The following is a 21,549-nucleotide window of genomic DNA, read 5'->3' on the forward strand; positions in this document are numbered from 1 at the left end:
TAATGAGAAAAAAATTAACTTTTTTGAATTTACCAAATTCCTGCAATGAAACAAAGAAACAATAAGTGAAAAATTTAAAGGGGTCTGAATACTTTCCATACCCACTGTAACAAGATCTGATTTTATGTTAAAACAATTTCCATACTCTGATCATGAAAATGGCTTCTCCCTAGTATGGGATTTTTGATGTTTAACAAAGTATGATTTAGTGCTATAATGTTTCCCACATTCTGAACATGAAAATGGCTTATTTGTTTGAATTCCCTGTTGTGCGGTATTTGAATTAATGCTGTGCTTCTCATATTCTGAAACTAACTTGAACCCTGTGTGACTTTTCTGATGTGTAACAAGATTTCCTTTAACACTGAAACATTTTCCACATTGTGAACATGAAAATGGCTTCTCTCCTGTGTGACTTCTCTTATGTGTAACAAGGCTTGATTTGTGTCCAAAACATTTACCACATTGTGAACATAAAAATGGCTTCTCCCCTGTGTGACTTCTCTTATGGTCAAGAAGACTTGAGTTATGTGCAAAACATTTACCACATTCTGAACATGAATATGGCTTCTCCCCTGTGTGAATTCTCTGATGTCTAACAAGTGATGATTTCTTGTGAAACGAAATTCCGCATTCTAAACAGGTAAATTTCTTTTTTCCTGTGTGATATCTCTGATGAGAAATGAGAGAGGATTTAATGCTAAAACATTTCCCACATTCTGTACATAAAAACGGTTTTTCACCTGTGTGAATTGCTTGATGTGCAATGAGTTTATATTTGTTTATAAAACATTTCCCACATTGTGAACATAAAAATGGCTTCTCCCCTGTGTGAATTCTCTTATGCGTAGCAAGACTTGATTCATAAGCAAAATATTTGCCACATTCTGAACATGAATATGGCTTCTCCCCTGAATGACTTCTCTGATGTATGACAAGTTTGGATTTGTGGAGAAAAGAAGTTCCACATTCTAAACAAGTAAATTTCTTTTTTCCTGTGTGATTTGCTTGATGATAAAGAAGAGAAGATTGAGTGCTAAAACATTTTCCACATTCTGAACATAAAAAAGGCTTTTCACCTGTGTGAATTCTCTGATGTGTGATGAGGTTATTTTTATGTCTATAACATTTTCCACATTCTGAACATGAAAATGGCCTTTTCTCTGTGTGAATTCTCTGATGACTTATAAAAGTTGACTTGCTATGAAAGCACTTCTCACATTCTGGGCACGAATATGGCTTCTCCCCTGTGTGAGTTCTCTGATGTGTAACAAGATCTAATTTATCGTTAAAACATTTATCACATTCTGAACATGAAAATGGCTTGAGCCCTGAATGAATTCTTTCATGCTTAAAAAGATTTGCAATAGAGTTACAACATTTCCCACATTCTGAACATGAAAATGGTTTCTCCCCTGTGTGAATTAGCTGATGCCTTATAATAGATGATTTATAATGAAAATGTTTCTCACATTTTGGGCATGAATATGGCTTCTCCCCTATCTCCCTTGTGTGAATTCTTTGATGTCTAAGAAGATATGATTTCCGGTTAAAACTTTTCCCGCATTCTAAACATGAATATGGTTTTGTTCCAATGTGGGCACTTTGCGGATTATCAGCCCTTTTGTAAGTTTTTGCTTCCTTAACATATAGGACTTGTTTAAAATGTTCAGACAATATATCTTTGCTGTGAAGTGTTGAGAGTACATCTGGAATAACACCATGCTCTTCATATGTATGTTGTTTTAAATTGGCAATTTCTGGTTTGAAATCTGAAGGCATCTGATGTCCTTTTAACTTCCCGGAACAGTCATCTGCCAAAAACACAACCGTTATTAAAACAGGTGTCCAGTCAGGACAAGTTATCTATCCAAAGGATATGTGAAAACTTTTGATCAGTAGGAGTCCAACCGCTGTGACCTGGATTGATCAGCGAACCGAGGAATTTTTATCCTCGAAGGGGCACTTTTATCCAAACTGCAAAACATTGCAGTAGGTCAGATCCCCGACCGCTGCTCCATTCATTATCTATGGGGCTGCCAGGAAAAGCTGATCAAAGTCTCATAGGGAAAAAATGGAGGTGCGGGTTGTTTTTTTTATATTTCACATTTTATCATTTTTTAATTACATTATTAGTAGTTGTTTATCTCACTCTCATTGACAGCAGTATGCACTTTAATACTGATCTACTGATCAAGGCAGATTATTCATGTAATAAAAAAGCAATGCTTTTGGAGAAAGCTGAGGACTGGATTATTACAAAGTCCAGAAGGTTAGCTTGACCTGATTCCTCAAAACAATTTCCACGTTTAATTTTCAGGTAAGTAAAAGGAACCTTATTGAGCATAAATTATCAAATATCTAAAATATTAGATTGTGGAGCATGCACAAGCTGGTACGGTCTCAGTCATAGTGGTCAGATACATATATAGATTGATATAGTACAGTTACATCCAATCACTAATCGCCTGCTTTCCCTTTTCTTCTCTATCTGATCCTGACCACCATGAAGAATTCTCCCAGGTACAACTCATTCTGTTACTATACTCATTTTAGTACAGTAAGGCCTCTTTCACACATCAGGTTTTCGCCGTCAGGCGCGATCCGGCGCTTTTGACAGAAACCGGATCCGGCGAAATGCAATGCCGGATCCGGTTTCCCCCCCATTGACTTGCATTTGCGCCGGATCGCGCCGGATGGCCATGCGTTTCATCCGGTTTTCGCCGGATCCGGCAATGTGTCGCGATCCGGCGTCTGGAAAAAACGGCTACTGTAACGTTTTTGGTCTCCGGCGAAAAAGCCGGACACGCCGGATCCGGCGCGTCCGTCTTTTTCACACAATGAAAGCCTATGAGCGCCGCAATGCGCCTGATCCGGCGAAAGCCGGATCCGGTGGCCGGATCCGTTTTTTTTGGTCTGAGCATGCTCAGTAGCTCTGCCCACTACAACCTGTCAAAGAAGGGCTGTAGGAACATGCTATATATAGTTTTCCAGTAGCCAATCCCGTTCGGAAGGCCACAAGGGTCAATTTTAAAAACCAGATCCGGCGTAATCCGTCGAAAAACGGATAGAAAAACGGATGAACCGGATGAGACGGATCCGGTTTTGTCTGTCAAGAACAAGACGGATCCGGCAGAAAACCGGATCCGGCACATCAGGTTTTACAAAACATTTGCCGGATCCGGCATTCCGGCACGACGCCGGATCGCGCCTGACGCCGAAAACCTGATGTGTGAAAGTAGCCTAAAACAGTAATTGTGCCATTTTCGTGGAAAGAAAACAGGTCAATAAAACTGCATTGGGTACGAGGAAAAATTATAATGAGTGGTTATATAAAGAAAAGGGATAATTATGGAGGAAAAGAAAATTATGTGTGAATTGTTTGTATACTTTAAAATAGCTTTTCTTTTGCATTGAATGATACCTAAAATGCTGCTGGGGATATTTTTATGTGTTGAACTAAAGGCTAATGGGCTAGCTGTTCCCAATATTGATAGCCAGCTCTACCATTATTTCATGTATTGGACTTTGTGTATGTTAATATAACAAATTGATAAGGGTCAGGAATATTAAATGTCTCCATATTCGCTTTTCATTCACTGTAGCCTTGCAGCATTTGTATTGGCGTAGCATTTGTTTAGGCATTATCATGTGATAATAGAGCATTTATAATCCAGCCTTAAAGGGATTGTGATAGTACCACTTTCACCGCCTCTGGTCCCGGGTCCGCCGCTGCCAGCACCTTTTTAACCGCCACCGGTCCCGGGTCAGCCGCTGCTAGCACCATACTCACCGCTCCCGGGTCCACGTCCGGCGCTGCTCCCGCTCTGCCTTGTGCTCCTCTTCTTCCTGCTCCTCAGTGTGCAGCTGCGCAAGCGTCCCGGTACGTCCCTCCACTTCCGTCGGCTGCACGCAGTGTTTTCGCGCATGCACCATAGGATCAGGTCGCGCGCTCCCTCGCAGCCCTTATCCCCCTGCGTGACCTGACCCGGCAGCACCTCCTGTCCAATGGGGGACAGCCACAGGGTATTTCAGGCCACTCTCCCTTAGTGGAGGCGCCTGACTAATGTGTTCTATATCTTTACTTAGGCCCTGTCTTGCTACCGCTTGCTACCTATTACCTAACCCAATGTGTCTCCCGCTGTGTCTTCCAGAGCCCGTTCCAGTCCTTCGTCCTCCTGGTGTCCCGCTCCCGTCTCTGCCTCCACATTCCTTCTACCTCCATACCCTCTCCACCTCGTGGTCTCCATCTCTCTTGCCTCACCCATAGTTCTTCCCGGCTTCCCCGTCTCATCTCCGTCCCTGTGTGTCACCCTGAGCCGACCAATGGTCCTGACAGCCATGGTACTTGGTCCCTGAGCCTGCCCAACAATCCCTGTATAGGGGTTGGTCCCATCTGGTGTGCTCGCTCGGGGGAGTTTCGGTACTACGGTCCAGTGGGTCCACTCTTGGAACTTGCCGCCTTCGGCGTAACATATTGGCCACTATTTTATAAGTAACTTTCATGTGAACTAACTGCCATTGATAAAGATAAGCACTTTCCTGAATACTTTGCTTTTCCAAATCATTCTGCAAAATGAGCTGCTCTTGAGGTCACATCTGGCTGAGAATCTCCTGGCTTCCTGTGAAGTCGTGTCAAAATCTAGTTCAGTTCGGGGCTCTGGAAACTGACAGGTAGGCATGGTTTCATTCAGTGGAGCTCACACTGCTCCTGTGCATGCTGGTGCAAACACAGCACTCCCTTGTATCTGTATTTATACAGCAGGGTATATATACATGTACACACAGTGCGGTATAGCCTGTGTAATGTATATACACGCTGCTTTATACTCTCTATAGTAAGAATACATTCACATTTCTCTCTCCGTCAGTAAGAGGGAGTAGGGGATAACCTTTTTTTTGCAGGGCTGCCGTTCTGGTACTTTGTGCGCGACTTCCATTTTCTGTAAGTGTGTCCTGTACAAGACATAGAGCTGATACTGTGCGTGCTCACTGCTGGCTTGCAGCCCAGAATAAGAGTTGATGGGAAATGTAGTAAAAAGCGGAGCAGAGTATTATGAGGATTAGGTAATGGCTGTGAGAACAGGGCTGTTGTCATTACACAGGAAGGAAAGCAGAAAACATAAAATAATATAAAAATCAGCAGAAAAAAATTATATGGGGGTGTTTGGGGCATTATTCTTTGGCATTTATAGCAAAAACAGTAATTAAGTCAGGGTACTTGATAACCTTTTAAAGGCCCCCTTTTTAAGATATACATAAGGCTAGAGCCATCCAGACACTTGGATATCAATGGGATCTGCTGACATTCTAATGTGGTTCCCCCCTCTTTCTGACATCACGATGTTGGGGAAAAGAATTCCAGCCTGTTGGATTTCCAACAGCCAATCCTTTTATTGTCAAAGAGATGAAATTTACCAGCCTTACAGGGAAATTCATTTAAGGAGTATGGGTCCTTTTCTTCCACTGGTAAACTTGGGCTCATAACTATAGTCCAAGTGGAATAATGTTACTGTCTGATGGCTCTGAGAATGTGCTGCTCAATAACAAAAAGATGCCACCATGAAGATATTTCCCACCTATTACCTTATTGAAATCAATATTACTAGTAGATCTATAACTTTTCCTAAGGTTTATACATTGTTTTGTACCAGTAGATAGACAAAAAACTAAAACATACTTTACCCTTTGTACATTTTAAGGTAGCTCTTTTAGGCCGGGATCACATTGCGTTCTGGCAGTCTGTTAGACGGACTGCGTTACACCGTGGTATAATGCGGTGTAACGCAGTCCGTTAACGCTGCCATTGACCCCCATTATCGGGCGCATCGCGACGCATGCCGTAAAGCATGCATGAACGGGCTGGGTTAACAGTATATGAACCTAGCCTTACAGTCATCTGTTGAATTGGCTTTAGCAGAACTCTCTTAGGGCCCCGTCACACATAGCAATCTCGCTAGCGAGATCGCTGCTGAGTCACAACTTTTTTGTGTGTGTGACAGCGATTAGCGACCGGCCCCCTGCCGGTATCGCTGATCGCTGCAAGAAACCTCTGGACATTTTTTTCGTCGCTGATCTCCCGCTGGCCCTCACGCATCGCTGCGTGTGACAGGCGGGAGACCAGCGATCAGCTGTAAAATAATAAAAAAAATAAAAAATATTGTTATTCTCACCTTCCGACGTCCCGCGCAGCATTTCCGCCTCTCTCCACGCTCCCGGTCCCAGTAATCCTTTGCAAGAATGACCGCGAGACTTCGCGATCCCGCGAGAACGGACGTCATCGTGGTAATTCTCGCAAAGGATTACTGGGACCGGAGCGTGCAGAGAGGCGGGAAGACTGCGTGGGACGTCAGAAGGTGAGAATAACAATATTTTTTATTTTAATTCTATTTTTGACATGAATACGGCATCAGCGCTAACGAACACAGCGATGCCACGCGTGCGGCGTCGCTGTGCTGATCGCTGGTGAAGCTGTCTGACAGCTCACCAGCGATCACATAGCGACTTACCAGCGATCCTGACACATTGATATCGTTGTCGGGATCGCTGGTAAGTTGCTATGTGTGACTCCAGCTTTAGTTAAACTAGAACTCAAATTTCAAGATTAGATAGCGGAGATCCTGAAATGACAAATGGCTTCTATTTGGAAGTTGAATTTGTGACTTCTCTGCATTCAATGGTTACTACTCACCTGGGTAGTCGTATGTAGGAATCTCCTCTTTACACCACTCATCACCCCTCACATATATCTTTATAGCATTAATATGGGTCAGATCTTCATCCTGAAACAAATATTGTAAAAGGCACATCTGTGATCAGCTCTAATCCTCCCATCTCCACCGTTCTCGTTACACAAGTATAAAACATATCATACTGGGGAATAAAACAAGACTGAGCACAAGACCTTCACAGCCGTCTACACATCATAGAGGAGAGTTCATGACACCTTATCTTCATCTACCTGATGATCCTGAGGAACATTGGGATCTTCTTGTTTACAGTCCTGTAGATGAAGAGGATGGGGACATCTCTCTGGTGTTGTCCTCTTTCTGGACAGAACTGGAAGAAACACATACAGTGACTGAATTCATTCTTTACATACAGATAATTATAGGCCGTGGGTATTTAGTCCTGTCTATTACCTGGTGATGTGAGGGGCTGGGGAACCTCCATCATGACGTCCTCATAGAGATTTTTATGTCCTTCTAAATACTCCCACTCCTCCATGGAGAAATAGACGGTGACATCATGATACCTCATAGGAACCTGACACATACAATGATACAGTCATCACTTCAATCCCTTCATAGCATTACTGTATAATGTCCCAGCAGTGTCACCTCTCCAGTCAGCAGCTCCATCATCTCAGAGGTGAGTTCTAGGATCTTCTGGTCATTGATGTCCTCATGTATCCAGGTGTGAGGTGGAGGACCAGTGATTGAGCTCAAAGGTCTTCCCCATCCCTCAGACACAGGGGCCTGACAGCGCTCACTAGAGGTCTTCTTCACTACTGTGTAATCCTGGTTATGGAGAGACACATTAATAAATCTCACTACAGACATTTCCAGAGTCCTCACCTCTCCAGTTCTGTCCATCTGTTATTCCCATAGATAAGAATGATGTAATGTGACGTCATCAGAATCTCTCACCTCTCCAGTAAGCTGGGAGAAGATCTCTAGGGTGAGATGTAACACTCTCTCCGCTGTCAATTTAGTTTGTAGTGGCTCAACCAAACATAGAAAGCGGTTACTAAAAATCTGAAGAAAAGAGTTTTAGTGTGGGTCTTTATGCAAACTATCGATAACATATGGTGGCATTCTGGAGTAAAAATGGTTAGAGAGAGTAGATAAGTGATGGACTGGCGGGGAAAGTATTGTTATGAGCACCTCTGGGGCCCCGGCTTTGTTAAAAAAAAAAAAAAGTGAAGTGAGCTCTGCAAGACAAAAATAGGAGCCTAAAGAAAAAGCATTTTTATTCAAAGCTTTGTGGACTTCTCTTTTTTTGAAAATGCATTAAAATATAATCATTATAATTGTTTTCAGTTTTCTTTTACCCCTATAATACAGGTATATAGAAGTACATTGACATACAGTATAGAGATGAAGCTCTATTTCCAAGTATAATGTTCCTGTAATGAAGAATACCAGTCACATTCAAGTAGAAAGAATTCTCTTATACTAGGCAGGCAGCCTGTGTCTTGTTGCTATTGCTGCTGCCTCAAATGCTACAATTTGGGAGTTTGAACTACTTCAATAAAACAGAAGAATGGGTTAATAAACTGAATGTAATTATGTAAAGAGTAAAGAGATGCTGGCCCTTCCCACTGAGGAGGAAGAGGAACTCAGCAATGAACCCAGAGACATGCAGATACTCCATAGCAGGAGAAGAGACGTTGCACAAAGTGAGTGAAAGTTGGGACATAGCTCTTACGTCCCAGGATGGCAGGACAGCTCCCTTAATTTGGGACTGTCCTGCTGGATCTGAGACAGTTAGGTGTTATGGTACACCACTAATAAATGCATGGAATAGTGAAGTAGAATGTGCCACTATATAAAACAGATGACCTGTAAAAGATACGTGCACTGAACAACTACTTTTCTTTACATTTGGTGATGGAAATATCCAGGAGGCAATAATTTACCATATGCATCCTGATGTATATACACACACACACGTACACACTCAGACAGATGAGAAGTCCCATCTATGATCAGCTCTAATCCTGCCATCTCCACCGTTCTCATTACACAATGTATAAAACATATAATACTGGAGGATAAAACAAGACTGAGCACAAGACCTTCACAGCCGTCTACACATCATAGGGGAGATTTCATGACACCTTCTCTCCACCTACCTGATGATCCTGAGGAACATCGGGATTTTCTTGTTTACAGTCCTGTGGAAGAAGAGGATGAGGACATCTCTCTGGTGTTGTCCTCTTACTGGATAGAACTGGAGGAAACACATACAGGGACTAAATTCATTCTTTACATACATATTATAGGCCGTGTGTATTTAGTCCTGTCTATTACCTGGTGATGTGAGGGGCTGGGGAACCTCCATCATGACGTCCTTGTACACATCTTTGTGTCCTTCTAAATACTCCCACTCCTCCATGGAGAAATAGACGGTGACATCCTGACACCTTATAGGAACCTAAAACATACAATGATGCCGTCATCCCCCAGATCCCTTCATAGTGTTACTGTATAATGTCCCAGCTTTCCCAGCAGTGTCACCTCTCCAGTGAGCAGCCCAATCATCTTGTAGAGGAGTTCTAGGATCTTCTGGCCATTGATATTCTCATGTTTCAGGATTTGAGGTGAGGGCCCCTTGACTGGGTTCAGAGTTCTTTCCCTTCCCTCAGAAACAAGGATCTGACAGCGCTCACTAGAGGTCTTCTTCACTACTGTGTAATCCTGGTTATGGAGAGACACATTAATAAATCTCACTACAGACATGTACAGAGTCCTCACCTCTCCAGTTCTGTCCATCTGTTATTCCCATAGATAAGAATAATGTAATGTGACGTCATCAGAATCTCTCACCTCTCCAGTAAGCCGGAAGAGGATCTCTTGGGTGAGGTGTAATATCCTCTCTGCCAACTTGTCCCTGTCCAACTGCATCCTTGATGGGTCAATCCAGATAATTCTCAATCAGGAAAATTCTTTTATCTAGAATATCTCCACTGAAAGGATCCAAAATTGTATTAATCTGAATGAGAAGATGAGCCAATGTAACGCCGTAAACAATCCCATGCAATAATACAATTACTGGCGATAATAAGAATATAGAACATGTAGATATTGAATTCTCTTTTCTCTTATAGACTGGAAAATAAGTTGACTAGCTCTATGAAGATATCTCCTCCATTATCTCAATCACTGGTTATGTTGGTCACTGCTTCGACTGTTGATTACGTGTAGGGATCACGTGTTTATTCGGAATGAACAGGAAATACAGAGACTGACTCGGAACACAAGCAGTGTTGGAAAAGAAGTGAATGTATTATTAATTTTATTCATTTACAGCATTCTCGGCTTGTTTTATTCATATCTGCCAAAAAAAATTACTTATTTTAGACCACATACACAACAAGCAGTTTCTTTTCATGCACGTTATACAGACGTTGGACGAAACTGCTGATTTCGGGAGGGTGAGGGGAAAGGGATCAGTCGACCATTAGATGATCTCAGGGGAGAGAATGATCTCGCATGAAAATTTTAGAGACAGATCCCTTTTATCTGGAGATAATCCTCTGGCAATGGAGTCTGCCAGCGGCTCTCTCATAGAGATAACAAGAAAGCTCGGTGTGAATGTGTGTGATCAGACTGTGAATAGAGTTTCATCAGAGTGGGATCAGTTTTTCTCAGAGTGTGAGGTGTGAGAGAGAGAAAAAAAAAAGGCTCTCCATTATGTCAGTCTGTGAAAATCGGACTGCATTTGGATCAAAATCGGACATGTCACCGATTTTTCCCTCGGACACAAGGTTTTGGCTTACACATACTGAGGTAAAATACTGACCAAATACTGAGCGCATGAACATGGCCTTAGTATCACACTGACAGGCAGGGATAATACCCCGCACTACAGCAGTACAGGGCATCACCGGAGCAATCACAGGCTTGTATGTTGTATGATCGCAATAATGAGTGTTGTTGGAAATGGTTTATAGAAAGGTTTTAGATTAAGTAAAAAATACCAGAAAAATCTGTTTTAGCAATAGGATATATGCTTGAAAACAAATTCACTGTATAATGTTGGAAAAACCCTTTCATAACTCAGTGATTTTACACTTTTCCCCCTTTCTTTTCTTTTCTACCCTTCCTCCAAGAGCCAAAACTTTTCTACTTTTGTATCAATATAACTACATGAGGGCATGTTTATTGATGGACGAAGTGTAGCTCTAAGGCTGAGTTCACACGTTGCAGTTTTTTCGCGTTTCCGCGGCGGTTTTAACCGCGCAATTTTGCTGCGAAAAATAAGCATCCCTATGGGATTCCGCAATGCTGTGCTAATGCTGCGGTTTTTATCGCGGCAGAATCGCTTCGCGGTAAAAAACACAGCATGCTCATTAATTTCGCGGAATCGCGGCGATCCCGCACCCATAGGAATGCATTGTTCTGCTTACTTTCCGCATGTGGCTGTGCACACCATGCGGAAAGTAAGCAGAACATTTGCGGATGGTACCCACGGTCTGGAGGAGAGGAGACTGTCCTCCGGGCTTTGGGTACCATATCCGTGTAAAAAATAGAATTTAAAATAAAACATATTGTTATTCTCACATTCCGACGTCCAGCGCAACCTTCCCGCCTCTCTCCACGCTCCCGGTCCTAGTAAGCCTTTGCGAGCGATAACGTCCGTTCTCGCAGGATCGCGAAGTCTCGCGGTCATTCGCGCGACGTCAACGCGAATGACCACGAGACATCGCGATCCCGCGAGAACGGACGTCATCGCGGTAATTCGCGCAAAGGATTACTGGGACCGAGAGCGAGGAGAGAGGCGGGAAGGCTGCGCGGGACGTCGGAATGTGAGAATAACAATATATATATTTTTTTATTATTTTTTACATGCTATCTTTTACTATTGATGCCGCATAGGCGGCCTCAATAGTAAAAAGTTGGTCACACTCGTCAAACACTATGTTTGACGAGTGTGACCAACCTGTCAATCAGTTCTCCAAGCGATGCTCCAGATCGCTTGGAAAACGCTAGCAATTCTGCAAGCTAATTACGCTTGCAAAATGCTAGTTTTTCCGCAGGAAAATCGCGGGAATTTAAAATGCGATTTTCCCGCGGAATGGAATTCCGGAATTCTCGCGGTAATTTCTGCGAGAGTTCCGGTACGTGTGAACCCAGCCTAAATGAGACCATTCTGTTTATTGAAAAATTTAGAAAAAAATGCCAAGTGCTACAAAATGAGGGGGGAAAAAATCAATCCTGACATTGTTTTTTGTGTTTTGGTTTTTACGGCCCCCCTAGAAATTAGGTGGTAACCTCATTATCCAACGTCAGTATAATTACGGCAATAACAGACCTTTATAGGTTTTTTATTTTGTAGTGCTAAAAAAATATATATGATGTAATGGTAAAGATTTATACTTTACTGATTATGATTTAGACAGATAAATATACTTATATAGCTTTGATGATTTAGTCTTTTAGTATTAGCTTTATAACTGTTATTCATAAAAGCAATAACACAGGGTGTTGTATCTGATATAGAGGTCTTTGCGTTAAAGCTTTCCTTTGTTTTTAAAAGTACAGTTAAAAGGGAACCTGTCACATCCTTTATTGCTATTAAGCTGCCCCCAATGTCATGTTAATGATGCACATTGCATCACTAACATGTTTGTCTCAAGCAAAACAACCCAGTATTGAGCGCAAAAATGACTTTTTATACTTTGATAATTGCCTCACAAACCTTCTGTCATAGAGGTGGGCGGCTCTAGCTTTTCAGTCACGGTCTATTGAATGCGTTTTGAAATTCTATACGATCATGTAGCATTCCTTCCCGTCTGTCATGGGAGTTTCAGTCTTCCAATTAGAAATCGTCCAGACCTGAATAAGTAAGATGCTTCTTTATTGGACATGCCGGCATGGAGAGAGAATGATGGCCACACCAGGTGTGGGCCGTCCTCTGTCTAACTCAATACATATTCTTAACAGTTTAAATAGCAGAGTCGAAAGAGTGTTGTAACACATTGCGTTTGCAAAAAAGAGTATATGGAATATGCTTACCATGTTAGAACTTCTTATCTACAGTTAACAGAGAAGTCACGCAAGGCAAGGAAAGCAGCTAACGTTCACAAAAAGTAACACTCAAAGGTAACACCCATGTATTACATCAGCTGAAAAGAGTTTCAAAGTCTTAAGCAAAAATAAATGGCATATATGCAGTCATGTGCATAGATACATACATATATATACATACACACACACTCATACATACATACACGCATGGGTATATATATACACACACACATATATATATACACATACACCCATGCACACAAAAGAAAGAACTTTATTACAATTATTATAACATTCCCTCATCTTGTAATAAAATCATCTATCTGTACACATTGGGGACAGATTTCTTTTTGTCAGATTTCACAGAAGATCTTCATATAATATAGAGGGAGAGTAATATGTTCAGTATATTTATCATTAAGTCCAAAAATTTTCATTCTTTTGTTGGATTCCAAGGTCTCCATTCCTTGATGCATAGTTTTTGTTATGGCAGAGTCAATCAGTCTTTGAACAAGTCCTCTAATGCATAGAATAGCGCAGCATCCACAAACAGTCAGCACTCCAACCACGATGGTAAGAGATGTCAACACAGAAATGAATAATCCGGACCATTTCCCAAACCATCCTTCAGTCCAGGAATATGTCGTCATATCCAGAGTTCTCTGCTAATTCATTAGACGGGGCAGTCAGTCCATCAAGAGCTTTGGAGATACTTCCATCAGGATCTGTATCAGGGATAAAGGGTGCAACAAAAATCCTCCAAACATTTTATACACACCTCCCTTTTCTGCTAAGAACTTGTCTAATGCCATCCTATTCTACCAAGCCATGAGAGGAGATGGTCCTAATTGCTCAGCTATCCCTTTAACTGCATCTCAGGTATAATTAGCAAATCTCTGCTGGTTATAGTATAAGTAGTTTATCCAATCTACATTCATTTTTTATAGTCACCCACCAAATTATGGATTCCCACCTGGCTGCTACCTGGTTCCTAGCCTTGTACTCGTTGGTCACTCCCCTGGGAACTCCAATGTCATCTCTGTAGATACTAGAATGGAAGGATCCTTGTGGAGTTTCACGCTTCTGTCTCTTCCCACTATGTACCTTTGGCCATATTCCTGTTGACAACAGGTGGAACGGCATGATTGGCTGGACCACCGCACAATCCCCTCGGGAACCATGTGGTAGTATGGCTCTTATGCTTTTATCACCGCATAACCACCAAACATCCGCTCTCAGGGTAGTGTGGTCTGACCATATGGCTGAGTACTTGGCCCTGTGGGAGACAATGATCCATTCTCTACAAGAATCGCCTTGGAGCTCTCCGAAGTCGTGCCCATGCCCTGGAAGACTAAAACAAGTATAGTTACCAGGATTAGCAATCACCTGTGGTGGGACATCTGGTTTCTCAAGTGGAGGATATAAAAATGATAATATTTTACATTTTCCTTCCCTTTCTGAGCAGACATAAGTTTTACTATATAGCTTAATTTTTTTTAAGCTTTCTGCAATGTATTTAAGCCATTCTAGCCATTCATTCTTCTCCTCACAGCCTCTCTCTAAAGCTAGTTTATATTCATAAGTTAGGTTAGACAATCTAACTATGAACCCTATGGACTCTGTTATGGATTCTCTCTGGCATACCTTCCTTGGGTCTATGTATGCTATTATTCTGAACTTCTATGTAGAAATAATAATCCTGACATATCAGCTCTTCTAACCTTTGATCCCTCATCTTAGGGTTTTTTAAAAATTCTCAGTAGCTGATTACAATTGTTCTTATTTGTGTAAGGGGATCTCCTTTTTCCTACTGGGGAATCTGGCTTTTAAATCTATGTAGCCATAAGGCTTATACCCATAGTCTCGGGCTGCAGTTGTCCATGCTGCTTTACTCCAGTCACACACATCCATCCCTTCTGCTATTAGCGCTCATAACACAAACATGCTTATCAGACTGCTAGTTTCACAGCTTGTTCCCTGTCTCTGCATCATTTATACAACAGACAGAAATCCACTAACATGGCGGCCTCCTGCCCAATTTCAAAAGTAAGATTGAAAGTCTTAAATCTGAAACCATTCTACCACCCTGGACTTTCCTCTCCTGCTGGGTCTATTACCCTCCAATCTCCCATCACTATGGTCACGAAGAATATACCTGTGACTAACCCTGATGTACACATCCTAGATCTGACCGTCTTGTCCGGGTAGGGGGATGAATGGGAGACTTCACCAGTTTGAGACAAGCTTTCCCTTGTGGAAAACCTCCCTTTGTAGCTGGACTTTGACAAGCAAGTCAGATCCTACTCTGTCCCTACCTGTCTGACAAGTTTACAGTATGAGAGATGGATCCAAGAATCTTGACCGCAGTAGGAGAAGTCCACAGGACCTGGTAAGGACCTTCCCGCTTAGGATGGTGCTGGTGTCTCTTCTTTATCACCTTCACAAGGACCCAGTCTGCAGGTTTCACGATCTCAAGTTTTGTTAGTGGGTTTCCTGGAACAAAACTACGAGTAGAAACTTCTTTGTGAGTTAATATCTTAGCCATATATTCTGCTAATGTACAACCAACTTCCTCATCTATCCTTCTAAAGGATTTTAGCTGAGGTAACAGAAAAGATCTCCCATATATGACTTCAAAGGCTGTCAGCACTACCGATGTCGGTGACATACATATTTAGTACAACCCATAGGAGACAGTACAACCAATTTTTCCTGTTTCCTGCATGGTCTTTGTCAACCTATTTTTCAAGCTCCCACTGTGTCCTTCAACCAGTCCGGCTGACTGAGGATGACAGGCACAGTGGTTTCCTAACTCAATTGACAATGTTTTAGGTAATAATAACATTACTTAGTTTACTATATATTTTCTGGAACCCCAAATCTGGGTATGATTTCCTTTAGAAGGGCCTTCGGTACCATTAATGCATCAGGGTGGACAGCTTCAATCCACCTGCTGAAAGCATCCATAATAACAAGGCCGGGCTTTTTCCCTCACACTTGTTCCATAAAATCCATACAAATGTGTTGGAATAAGTATTCAGGGTGAGGACATTGTCCTCTCTCTGGTCTCAGATTCCTTTAGGAATTATTTTTTGCACAAGTAGTGCAGATTAAACAAAAAATTTTAATAGTTAGTAAAGCCATACATCATAAATACGTAAGATATGACCTCTACCATCCCCCCTGTTGAGACATAGCTTATGCCATGGCTCAATACTGTGACATATCTTAGGAGGTCACTGGGCAGTTTATACATATAGGTCATCTTTAAAGATAACCCCTTTTGTTATCAATTTTTTTTTTTTTTTCTTTCTTTTAATGCCAATAGCATGTCATCCACATATAAGAGTATCTGGCTCCCTTCTGGTGACTCACATTGAGCTAGGTTAGCCGATTTTACCTGGAAAACAATAGTAGGTGATTCACAGTACCCTTGTGGGATTCCGGTGAATGCATACCTGCTCCCCTTATATGTGAATACAAACCAAACCTGGCTATCTGGATGTACCAGGATGCTGAAGAAGACATTACTGAGATCACTGTAAAGACCTTATGTTCCGGCCTCCAGTCATTCAGCAGAGTATGGGGGTCCGGCACTGTGGGGGCTCTTGTTATCACCGCCTTGTTTACAGATGGGGGCGCCCTCCCTACTGGAAACAAGGCTGTGTTACAAGGTGAGCTGGACAGGGTATAATCACCCCTATTATCAATCCCACATCTGCAGGTCATGAGGACCACAAAGATTCTGGGTATGTGGTCAATTCTTCCTCTAATTCTAGGAAAGGATCAGCATTTCTCACTCGTTCCCCTGCCTCGCTGCAGGTGGACACTGGGTTTAGAAATGGTGTCCCACTTTAGTACTTGTGATTATGCCTGCAGTCTGGCATTGTAAAATGAGCCATCACCCAAATCCTCCCATCGTTACTTTCCTTACACTCTTCAACAAAATCACCAACGAATTTCCATGATCTACCTTTACATCTGGAAAGGGAAACATGTGGCTCAGTATCTCTAAAAAGCAAAAACAACAATTTAATTTGTTCTGACAGTTTACACCTGACGACACAGTTCCCTTTATAATTCCAGTATATGGTGTGCAAAGAACAATCTAGAGCATGGAAATTCTCATATTTTACATCAGGACCCCTGAAATACCTGTAGTACATGGTGCTGTGTAGTTCTTCAGGTGTGTGAAAATCTACATTTGTATACCTTTATCTATTGCTTCCTTGATGAAGGACTCAGTAATAAAGGATGGTCCTGCAGTTATTAGATCTAGACTGTAATAATATCTAGATTCCCCATACCCCTGGAGCACCATTGTCTCAGCCATGGATTTCACCTATAGTCCGGCAGCAGTAGGAATTATTCCCAGGCTCAGGGCTGCATCATATCCCTCCCACACAGCTGATATTATAAGTTGTGTAATTGCACTTTTACCTGTGCCGAGAGACCGGTGTCTCCACAGGCGTAGACAATGGCTCTCTGTGTCTTACCACTTGCTCCTTTTACCACTATGCAGGCAGCAGACAGCCCAATAGTCGGTATCTCTTCTGGATGTACTAAGGTTCTAGTGGCTCCTGAATCAACAAGAAAAGTGACCTCATGGCTTCCCACAAGGACGGTTACTTCTGGAAATACAGTGTTTTTTATAAATGTATTTCTACTTTAGCCAAATTAAATATTTCCTCTCATTACACATTTCTTGTACCAAATTTTCACATTATATGAAATACAACCCATCTGTCAAAAGACACATTCAGGGTCTCCTAGTGGCCCCTTCTTATCTCAAAACCACAACCACATTCCACAACAATCCTCATGTTAACAGCTTATCTCCCACCTCAGGACCGTGTGCTCTGGGTGGTGCCTACTCCTAGTTTGTCAAGACTAAAAAGACATTGTCAGGGATGTACAATGTTTACTCTCTATTTGTTACAATATATAAGAGTTAGGCCTATAAGTTACCAATAAGGACACATTACACATTTAATCTGAAGACTGTTCTCTCTGGGTACCTGATGAGAAAGGACCATATCCAGTCTCATTCCAGGGGTACCTTCTCGGTACAATATTAATAACTTTCCAGCCATCAGATGAAATGGTCAATAACAATTCTGCCTTACAATGAGGACAAGATCTTAAAATTTATATCTATGGGATAAAGTCCCATAATGATGTTACATAAAATTCTTAAACACAAAAAGACAAACAACAAGATGAGGACTATACACAATATAAACCCTGGAGCACAATGGATTTTTACCCACTTATAAGAAGTTTGACAAATATCAGTGAAATTAATATGTCAACAAGAAGATAAAAAACCAACAACAACAATTCAATTACTGCTCCTAATATCTAGGATCTAAATAATCCTCACTGATTACACTATGTCCCAGATATTTACCTGCTTGTATCTCTATATCTTGCCACCTCCGTCCAATGAAGGCCTGTAAGGGCCTAGTATGACAACACAGTGTGACAAACGTGAACAGTCCCCAAGGAATGGGGTCACTTTGATAAATGTGGTCACTGATCTGAACAAGATAAATATGCTCACAGGGACTTCTGACCAGTGTAACAGTACAAACACACAACATACAACACTCTTCACAGTTAGGGACTGGACAGACACATGTACACAGAGACATAAGACAAGAGATTAAAGTTCCCTCGTACTCCTATTCCTGAAGTGCTGAGATAAAGTCCAATGACACCGCCTCTTTATATACAAAGATGTTCCCGTTCTTAATATCAGGTATTCAGAGCACCACAGGCGCAGACTCTCCTCAGTGAAACAAGGAGGGTTCAGTCACTCTGTGTTATTAAAAGAAAAACACATAACAAAACAACATAGAATATTCTCTATGGGGATCAGGTGACATGTACCTAGGTGATTTATACCACTATAGTAACCTATGATTTGTCTCCAGTCCACACATGACTGTTGAACACGCCTACTGGACTCCCTAATACAGTCAGGATTTTATATTGCAATCCTCATACATTCACTCAAGATAACATTCAAGGAGTCTCATGTGTAACATAAAACATATATTTATGGCGTTTTAGTTCTATGTAGTTTTAAAAGACAGACAAAACAGCACACTTAACAGAAAACAACATTCAACAAAGTACAGAAGACAAAACAGAATACCGGCAAAAATTCATCTTATACTGGGTTCTATTTTAGGTTAATCCAGCGGATTCCTTAATCCTCCGAGAATCTCCCTCGATTCTCCCATCTAGATCAATTTAACGTGCACACGGAGTTTTTTATTCCACAGTAGCCTTCTCACACTGGCTTTGTACCCATTCTACAGAATATCGTACAAGAATTAACAAACCCCATACACTATGGAGCTTAGCAACATACAGGAGTTATTATATAACCCCAATTGCATGTAAACAACTTCCAACTTACAGGAGCCTCTCACAAACCCCAATTGGAAAAGTCTACAATCACAGTTCCCATTCAATTCCTAGAATAACATTCATACTGGATTAACAAGGTTACCGAATATAATGAAAATTATAAAATGTTCTTACCTGTATTCAGATACAGACGATTCCCAGAGATTCTTAGACTATACGAAATCCGTCACTTTCCCTCAGACCGGGATAACTGATTAATGCCCCTGGTGACGCCTAATGTCAAGGCGGAGGACTTACTTAAGGAGTCCCAGACTCCCCCGTGCACGGTTTACAGTACTCACCGGTGAGGGAAAGGTGTTGGATTCCCGGCCAACGCACCAAAAGGTCATGGGAGTTTCAGTCTTCCAATTAGAAATCGTCCAGACCTGAATAAGTAAGATGCTTCTTTATTGGACATGCCGGCATGGAGAGAGAATGACAGCCACACCAGGTGTGGGCCGTCCTCTGTCTAACTCAATACATATTCTTAAGAGTTTAAATAGCAGAGTCGAAAGGGTGTTGTAACCAGGGCTGTGGAGTCGGTAAGCCAAACCTGCGACTCCGACTCCTCAATTTCCCTTACACCGACTCCGACTCCAACTCCGACTCCGACTCCACGACTCCGACTCCCACACATACTGCTTATATTTAAGTGAAAAATTTATTGTAGTACAATGTGAACCTCAGACATTTAATCATTTTTATGATCCAATAATCAAGATATTTATATAGAAAAGAATATATATTGGTGTACTACCCGGTTTTCATTCTTTTTGGTACAGATACGATATGGATAGACAGATATGGATAAATGGATAGATAGAGCAGATTTCTAATCTGCTTTTGCTATTGAAAACATTATCTATGAGCTCAAAAACCTTTCAGGTGATGCAGTTTTTTAAAAAGATGATCAGCTTTTGCAGCTGAAAAACGTATCCTCAAAAAACACAGGAAAAACGCTGTGTGTGAATGTAGCCTTAGATCAGGAATATAACAGCCATTTATAGGACATTTCATAACTTTCCCAAACTCCTATGAAAAAATATTCAGCACATCCTGCATTGAATTACTGTACCCAATTTATTATATATTTTAGGAGTCGGAGTCGGTCCATTTTATACCGACTCCAACTCCGACTCCACCAAAATGAGCACCGACTCCGACTCCGACTCCACGACTCCGACTCCACAGCCCTGGTTGTAACACATTGCGTTTGCAGAAAAGAGTATATGGAATATGCTTACCATGTTAGAACTTCTTATCTACAGTTAACAGAGAAGTCACGCAAGGCAAGGAAAGCAGCTAACGTTCACAAAAAGTAACACTCAAAGGTAACACCCATGTATTACATCAGCTGAAAAGAGTTTCAAAGTCTTAAGCAAAAATAAATGGCATATATGCAGTCATGTGCATAGATACATATATACATACAGTGGGGAAAAAAAGTATTTAGTCAGTCAGCAATAGTGCAAGTTCCACCACTTAAAAAGATGAGAGGCGTCTGTAATTTACATCATAGGTAGACCTCAACTATGGGAGACAAACTGAGAAAAAAAAAATCCAGAAAATCACATTGTCTGTTTTTTTTTTCATTTTATTTGCATATTATGGTGGAAAATAAGTATTATGTATATATATATATATATATATACACATACACCCATGCACACAAAAGAAAGAAGTTTATTACAATTATTATAACACTGTCACTGCTCCCTACGTCACCACAATCTTCCAGCAGATCCCAAGCCTGCGCAATGACGCTCAGTTTTAAGATCATGGGCACTGAATCTGGGTGTACATCTCAGCTTCATATCCTATGCGCGCATGCTGCGAAACTGCTCATGAGCGGATTGATTCACGGGACTCAGGATCAGCAACCAGATCAGTGGAACCTGGCGGTGAGAGGTCTGCGAATCTCTTACCTTCTGGGGTCCCCAGCGTGACATTTGATTTGTCATGGGCTGGTGCGAAGTCATGTGTGGAACACACCGATAACGTTGCATCAACCCTGGCTAATGAAAAGCCGTGCCAGAGAGGCTGAAAGGTAAGAGGCCCGCAAATTGATCCTCTCATCTCGAATCTATAGCACACCTACCAACCAGTCTGGATCCACAATTCCAGACTTGGGAACCTTATTATGGAAGTGGAATGACCTGGGTCCATCTGTATCTACATGAAGTTTGGAGCTGAGTAATGATTTATTAGCCAGTGGGGTGGATGGCACCATATTGTAGGGAGCACCTTGTAACATTAATGTCACGATCCATTTTTGGATTTGTGGCGGCTCTGGTTCCACACATTGAGGCTGTGTGCCCACGTTGCGTTTTTTAAGCGTTTTTGATGCGTTTTTCGGGGTCAAACCGCATCAAAAATG

The 21,549-nt window shown here is 41.7% G+C and overlaps 1 protein-coding gene across 2 annotated transcripts in view; it reads right to left on the reverse strand.

Moving 5' to 3' along the window:
• LOC141052929 (uncharacterized) overlaps positions 1 to 21,549 on the reverse strand; it is a 41,948-nt gene continuing 20,399 nt past the window's right edge. The window contains exons 1-11 of one of the 2 annotated variants that reach the window (XM_073550250.1): positions 12,427 to 18,029; positions 9,552 to 9,691; positions 9,243 to 9,422; positions 9,036 to 9,159; positions 8,858 to 8,955; positions 7,650 to 7,757; positions 7,341 to 7,520; positions 7,143 to 7,266; positions 6,962 to 7,059; positions 6,692 to 6,782; positions 1 to 1,814 (exon numbers count right to left, since the gene is read on the reverse strand). In XM_073550250.1, the coding sequence (XP_073406351.1) occupies positions 151 to 1,814; positions 6,692 to 6,782; positions 6,962 to 7,059; positions 7,143 to 7,266; positions 7,341 to 7,520; positions 7,650 to 7,757; positions 8,858 to 8,955; positions 9,036 to 9,159; positions 9,243 to 9,422; positions 9,552 to 9,629 (2,745 nt within the window). In that variant the 5' untranslated portion in view covers positions 9,630 to 9,691; positions 12,427 to 18,029 and the 3' untranslated portion in view covers positions 1 to 150. Of the gene's footprint in view, positions 1,815 to 6,691; positions 6,783 to 6,961; positions 7,060 to 7,142; positions 7,267 to 7,340; positions 7,521 to 7,649; positions 7,758 to 8,857; positions 8,956 to 9,035; positions 9,160 to 9,242; positions 9,423 to 9,551; positions 9,692 to 12,426; positions 18,030 to 21,549 lie in introns of those variants that run through there. The other variant, XM_073550249.1, reaches the window with a different exon arrangement.

This window comes from Dendrobates tinctorius, unplaced genomic scaffold, assembly GCF_039654945.1.
Source record: "Dendrobates tinctorius isolate UK_male_01 unplaced genomic scaffold, ASM3965494v1 ptg000164l, whole genome shotgun sequence".
Classification (NCBI taxonomy): Eukaryota; Metazoa; Chordata; class Amphibia; order Anura; family Dendrobatidae; genus Dendrobates; species Dendrobates tinctorius.